The sequence below is a fragment of the Blennius ocellaris genome (genome assembly GCF_963422515.1).
Source record: "Blennius ocellaris genome assembly, chromosome: 13".
In the NCBI taxonomy this organism is placed as follows: domain Eukaryota; kingdom Metazoa; phylum Chordata; class Actinopteri; order Blenniiformes; family Blenniidae; genus Blennius; species Blennius ocellaris.
This window is the reverse complement of record NC_137662.1, coordinates 12,911,213-12,917,958: the sequence shown is the minus strand read 5'-3', so window position 1 is coordinate 12,917,958 and position 6,746 is coordinate 12,911,213. Positions and strand designations below refer to the sequence as shown.

The 6,746-nt window shown below is 42.1% G+C and overlaps 1 protein-coding gene across 1 annotated transcript; it reads left to right on the top strand.

Moving 5' to 3' along the window:
- The first annotated feature begins 581 nt into the window (after positions 1-581).
- On the top strand, positions 582-6,275 carry rab23 (RAB23, member RAS oncogene family). The gene is made up of 7 exons (XM_080507149.1): positions 582-919; positions 2,470-2,663; positions 2,836-2,921; positions 3,185-3,341; positions 3,429-3,511; positions 3,591-3,683; positions 3,778-6,275. The coding sequence occupies exons 2-7, from the start codon at positions 2,509-2,511 to the stop codon at positions 3,909-3,911; spliced, it is 708 nt and encodes a 235-aa protein (XP_080363275.1). The 5' UTR covers positions 582-919; positions 2,470-2,508; the 3' UTR covers positions 3,912-6,275.
- Positions 6,276-6,746: the final 471 nt, after the last annotated feature.

Sequence of the window (6,746 nt, the reverse complement as noted above, 5' to 3'; positions counted from 1 at the left end):
GATAGGCTTCTACGCTTTCGACCCGGTTGCGACCCACCGGATCAATCGTATTACAAAACAAACGCACTCAGATCATGCGCCTTTCTGTAAGAAGCGCAGATAGATTGTGTACAGTCTTGTTGGTGCTTGTTCTAAATCTCAACAACATAAATCTAAGTGTCACAAAACCTTAGGTATGTTTCGGCCCTGAAAAACGCGTTTCCCATAATAAAAAAGTGTAAGACGAAATAATAATAATAATGATAATCTTTACAATGTCAATAGGATCCTTCGGCACTTTCAGCGCTCGGACCCTAATAATATCCAAGACTCAAGAAAATTGTCTGCATCTGAATCCCCGGAGGATTAGTGAAAGTTCAACATTTCCATCTGTGACTGAGAACGCCGGATGATTCCAGGGGAATCGACACGCGAAGCTGGATTGTCGGAGCAGGACTGTCAGAACCCAGGGGCGGGTGAGTCGGACTCCTGGAGCCGGAATCCCGGAGCGGAGTTTCACTCTCTGCTGCCTAGCAACAAGCAGCTGCCAGCTAGCCACTGAGCTAACAGCTACTCTTGTGCGCAGCGTCGCGAGCCGGAGCGAAGGGTCGAAGCGGATAGAAGATAGATGGCGATACATTTTTATTCCCTCAATATCACAGTTTTCCACCTCAGCTGTCGACGTTAGATGGACTTTGTCTATCAGTCTTAGGCGGGACACACCCGGGCTGTGAACTTATTTGACAGAATCCGCTAGCGAGTGAAGCGGGTGGGTGTTTTCTCTGAGAAAAGTGGCTAAGGCTAAGCTAGGTCATCTTAGCGCCTCTTGCCACGGGGAAGGCGAGCAGAGCTCAGCGGGGCTGGAGACATGCTATGGTGGGTTAGCTGCCGGGGTTAGCGCTTCTCATGTAGACGGAGCAGCTTTGAGGCGATATCACAGGTAAGAAACTGCTCTCGGTTTTCTCGTTTCTCCCCTGCAGCGTTCCCAGCTGCTCGATGCCTGGAGCCCTCCTGACAGCGATTCAACAGGTCGCATCTTGACGAAGACAGCATGACTGATTTGGGTGAAGATGGACGGATGAAAAGTTGAATCCAAACTTAAATGCCGCCCACAGACGCTGGGAAAATAAGCTGATCGTATAAACACACATGCATAGCGCGGAGCCGCTTCGTTGCATAACATGACATGACATGACATGTTAACGTTATTTGTTAAAATGAAGTGTGTACCGGTGCCCCGCCTTGGGGCCTGGACAAAGTAACGGTGAGTGTGAAGATGAGTCACTGTCGAGCTGGGAGCTGCTTTATCTTTAACATACCAAGCAGATTGCAGCTCAGGCACTGAGAGCCTCTGCATTTCTCATCCTCTGTCTCATGTCTGTAAAAAAGGTGGTTATGAAACCTCATCATATAGTTTTTTGTTTTTTTGTTTTGTTAAACCTCCACTGTTACAGGGGATCACGTTGATACGCACCTGTAAGAGTTTAACACAGGGTCATGTCTTCGTCAGAGGCATTTTTAAAAATATGTGTATGTATATATATATATGACTGCCCATTGCTGTTACAGACAAAAAAACATATTTCACCTGTAATTTTAAGTCATGGTTTATTTCATTTGAAAGTGATCCAAGTATAGATTATGTTACTTGTGTTATACTTTGCTGACTCTTAAAAAGTGGTGCTTTGATCCTTAAGCAACTTGCACTTCAGTTCTGGGTAGTTGTTATGCATTATGTCGATCCTGCTGCCCCTTTTACTCTAACCCAGTTCTGGCACACTCATGGTCAAGATTCAACCTGATGCACCACTTATTTTTCTTTCAAGGTCACCAATACCTGTCGTTCCAAGCATTCATGTTACAACTGATGCATCCCCCCCGCTCTGTTACAATCTATGAATAATATCTTCTGCTGCCTTACATATTGTGAGTCAGATTCAGGCAGGCTGTTAGACGGCACAGCCACGCAGCAGGTTGTCAGTGTCCACTGAGAACAGCTTTCCTGCAATATGTTGTTTTAGCTTTGCACTCAGCCGCTACACGCTTAATGCTGTGGAGTGTGTGCTGCTTTTAGTGCTAATGGAATTATCAACCCGCTGCACCACCGCTCCCCACACAATTTGCAACGATGTACTATGTACATACATTATGATTGTTATTAGAATGCAATGCCGCTGGAGAAAAGTGCTTATCAAATTTAGTTGTCAAAAAAAATATTTAATAGTCCAACCTGTGTCATGGAGATGGCCTCTTCTGCATGTTTTCTGTCTCAGCATTAAGAACCTGATTATGACAACAACCTTTCACATAGCTGTGTTTTAGTTATGTTGTTTTTTTTATGTATTTGGTGAATGGGTGACTCCAAATAGTCCATGGTTGTAAACGTGCATCTTTATGAAATGTCATATTTATAGCAGCTTAACATACATAGCATGTGAATGCTTTGTGTATAAATATGTGGCTCTTTCACTTATCGTTGCCACTCTGCAGGCATAGTGGAAGCGAGACAAGGATCCAGCGGTCGCCACCATGTTGGAGGAAGACATGGAAGTGGCCATCAAGGTGGTCGTGGTCGGTAACGGGGCTGTCGGCAAGTCCAGTATGATCCAGCGCTACTGCAAAGGGGTCTTCACCAAGGACTACAAAAAGACGATTGGAGTGGACTTTTTGGAAAGGCAGATTGTGTAAGCACCAGAACTCGATCTCATAATTTAATGACGCTTCCTTTTTTCTTTTTCTTTTTTCCAAAGAGCGGACGAACTAAATCTGCACAATCTTGTCCGATTATTCAAGATGTAGGTTTAATAAATGTATTTGAATATGATGGAAAACCTTGTATTACCTGTAACGTTTCAGTGTGAATGATGAAGAGGTGCGACTGATGCTGTGGGACACCGCAGGCCAGGAGGAGTTTGACGCCATCACTAAGGCTTACTACCGAGGTAAGATTGCATTTCTGTCGTGGATTTAAGCGGCACTGATTTGTCACAGCTCTCGCAGTCACCTTCCAACAGAAACACGTTGTGGGACAGACTGTTCCACAGCTCAAATAAATGCTCTCCAGGGGGACGCTTTTGAAGTGGAATCTGTTTCTGCCTTCTCCAGGAGGCTGAATCACACCTTATATTTTCTAGCAAAAATAGACGAAATATTTTCCAACAGCTTGGGAACGTGAACCGTTGGTGTGTGTGTCGGTGCTTCCCAGGTGCCCAGGCATGTGTGCTGGTTTTCTCCACCACCGACAGAGACTCGTTCCAGGCGATCGACAGCTGGAGGGAGAAGGTGGAAGCAGAAGTTGGAGATATTCCCACAGTTCTGGTGCAAAACAAAATCGACCTCCTGGAGGAGACCGTTATTAAAAAGTAGGTTCTTGGAACAGCAAAATAGCAAAGAGATCACTGAATTGTGATGAATTCACCCTGCGTGTGTTTTCTGTGCCTGCTTTGCAGCGAGGAGGCAGAAGCTTTAGCGAAACGGCTTAAGCTCCGGTTTTACCGCTCTTCGGTGAAGGAGGATCTTAATGTCAACGAGGGTGAGTTACTGATGATGTGAACAACTGCTCGGATCCAAGAGAATCGCCAAAAACATTACTTCTGGTCCTCTTCTTCTAGTTTTTAAGTACTTGGCTGAAAAGTATCTGCAACGACTCAAACAGCAAACAGCAGAGGACAAGGAGGTGTTTCACTCAACAAGCAATAAAATAGGTGAGGACTCTTCTACTTCTTGTCATTTCCTGCTTTATTAATCTGATCACCTCACACATATATATATATTTTTTTTTTTCATGTTTTTTCAAAGGTGTTTTTAATACCACCAGTAGTAACGTCTGCAACCAGAGCTCCAGCAACGGCAGAGAAGTAATCACTTTGCGGCCCAACAAACAGAGGACCAAGAAGAGTAAAAATCCTTTTGGAAGCTGCATCCTACTCTAGAATTGAAAAAGAAAACACACATCTAACTCTGACAATAATTCTACAGCTAAACGTGACTACAGTTGTATTCAATGGAAGTAGCCACAGATAGAGACCAAAGCCCACACAGACTGGGAAATACTTCACGACGTACTACTTTATTAACCTGATGTTTATTCTCTGTCTTGGGTTGTTTCCCCACATTGTTAGTTGTTTTGTTTTTTGTTTGTTCCAGCCACAGTTCATCAGCCGTATTGTATGCACAATATGTGTCCACATCTGCACACACTTGTCGCCTTAAGAAACAGCGGCAGCTGCGGTGTGTTTGCTCTACACAAGTTAACTTCCACCAGTGAGTGCAGTGGGATCTTCTCCGTGTCGTACACATTTATTTTATTTTTCTTTTGTAGTTTGAAGATGACGACGCCAGCATTGAATCATGTGACAGCAGAAATTGCACTCTTTACTCTGAGAGAACTTTTCCTCCTGGGCGTGACCGTACGGTCCCTCGTCCCTGTGTTTTGACATTTCAGCTGTGCAATATGTTTGCATGCATTGTAAACGATATACAAATTGTTTTTGTACCATATTTTTCTAGTTCTCAAACAGAATGTGGTTCAAGCTGTACTCTGTCCCCCTGTCCAATCCAGAGTTGGATCTCTGCGTGAGTATTTTTGTACGAAACACAACCGTGTTGATATTTTGTGCCAAATTCTCCTGAGCTGTGGGTGAGCGTTACACCGCAGTGATGTGGATGCAACGTGGGTGATTTGACAAGATGTGCTTCTATATATAACCAAATAATAACCACTGACACTAAAGCAGTCCTTCGTATATCTACATACACTCCTATCGATTTACAAATACCAGAACCTGACTCTTTCAGATGTAAGTGATAGAATACTATGAGGAAATGAATGATGATTCTCTCTTCGTCACAATCCCTTGCCGTCTGATGTTTTTGATTGCAGTTGTTTACACTTTCAATATTTAACCCAGCATTGTTTTGTTTTTACTTCAGAACCAGCAACGCTTCTACTACGTACAGATTCAAATGTAGTTATATTTCTAATGTTTCCTACATTCAACTTGGTTCCATTGTTTTATTTTCTGGGGATTATCTTGTGAAGTATCTTTTTTTATTTAAGTTCACCTTCATATGTCTACGTAATCCTTTTCTTCATTAAAAAGCGGCGGCCTGTGTAAAGAAAGCGCAGTAGTGTCTGTACCTGTGGTACGGTCCTATGAACAAGATGCAAAACATTTGTCCTCATAGAAAAGAAAACTAGGACTGTATCATCTACTGTAAAAGTGCTTGTGTGGGCCTGAATATGCAAGAAAAAGATCTTCTCATCACATGAGGGTACGCAGCCTTGCCCGCTCCACGCCTTTCTTTAAACTCATCTTGAGGACACTGGTTGACCAAGCACAAAGAAATCCGTGTTGATGTTGCCGTCTCATTGTATATCTCCCGTCTCCGGTCCCACACATTTCGGTATTAGTGGTGAAATTGATGTAACACGAGGGATTAGAGTACATGTGACAGCTGCGAATAAATTTGCCTGCATGATTTAATCTTTCTAGAATAGAAACACAACTGAACTCAGATCTGCGCTCAGGTGGGGGCTGAATTACTTTATCCTTCCTCCTAATCTGAGTTTGTTGTGAAAATTCCCTCAAAGGCGGCTTAGAATGTGTTCCACCAGCTGCAACAGTGGTTCTTAAGATCGAGTGATATTTTAATTTCTCATTAGTTTGTATGTAAATTGTGCTGGTTGGGGGGGGGGGGGGTAAAACAGTCAAGTGACATAAGTGTAATGCATGCAAGCCTTATTTTCACGTCAGAGAAATGAATGTTCAACAATGGTCTCAACGCCTTGTCTATGTTTACATTCTCCATCGTCCACCAGGAAGCTTTGTGACTCCTCTTGCTGTTTGTTTGAAATTGCCTGCACAGTAAATCTGTAAATAGTTACATCTCAAGCTTTCTCATCATTTTGAACATTGTGTTCATCAGTTGTTGTTGTTGTTGTTTTTTTCAGTTTTTTGCAATTTGACTGAATGGTTTGAACGCACTTTACTGTTAAAACATTTAATCTCAGAGTTTCCAGATAAAACTAACCATACTCGCGTGCCGTCACTCAGGTGTAATAATCTTAATGTGTCTTATTTTTTTTTCTCTACTTTTCTTTTTTACATTACTTCAGTTTCGCATATGTAGATAGACATATCTACTTATGGATGATATCATTTTGAACAACAAAAAGAAAAAAAAAACTTGTTACTGCAGTTGTTAAAGTGTGCACATCACTGCACCTATGTTAATATTTAGAGGGGAAATGTTTGATGGAAATCTGATACAAATAAAATTCTACTTTTCCTTGGCATGTCTTGTGTGATTTCACGTGACTGTTTTATATTTGTGCACTTAAAATGTCCCAACAGTTTTGCCTGCAGTCACTACGGATGAGAGATAATCTCAAAATGTACACCGTGTTTGCTACAAGATAATACGGCCTGTACTTTAGGAGAATTTTCAGGTTAATAAGCAACCAGGATGTCTGTTGAAGTTCAGCCTCGCTCTGGGAAACACGAGTTTAGCTAAAACAGCCGTGAATGTTTGTCTTCGTAGTTTTTCTTCTGTCACTTTGTTGTTCGACATGAAATTACGGTAATTCAAACTCCCATTGTTGGTACATAGAAAGTAATATAGTGTGGTTAATGGTTTCCCTGTTGTTAAACCAGCTAAAATAACAAATAGCAAGTTTCTCCTTTGTTGCTTCAAGAATTTACACCTTTATAATGCAAGTGACCATATTCGGTGACTTTTCTTCCATAAACATAAACTTAAAAAAG

Coding starts and splice junctions, on each gene's coding strand:
- rab23 (XM_080507149.1), top strand. CDS start 2,509: ATGTTGGAGGAAGACATGGAAGTGGCCATCAAGGTGGTCGTGGTCGGT. Junction 2,922..3,184: donor CACTAAGGCTTACTACCGAG/GTAAGATTGCAT, acceptor GGTGCTTCCCAG/GTGCCCAGGCATGTGTGCTG. Junction 3,342..3,428: donor GAGGAGACCGTTATTAAAAA/GTAGGTTCTTGG, acceptor CCTGCTTTGCAG/CGAGGAGGCAGAAGCTTTAG.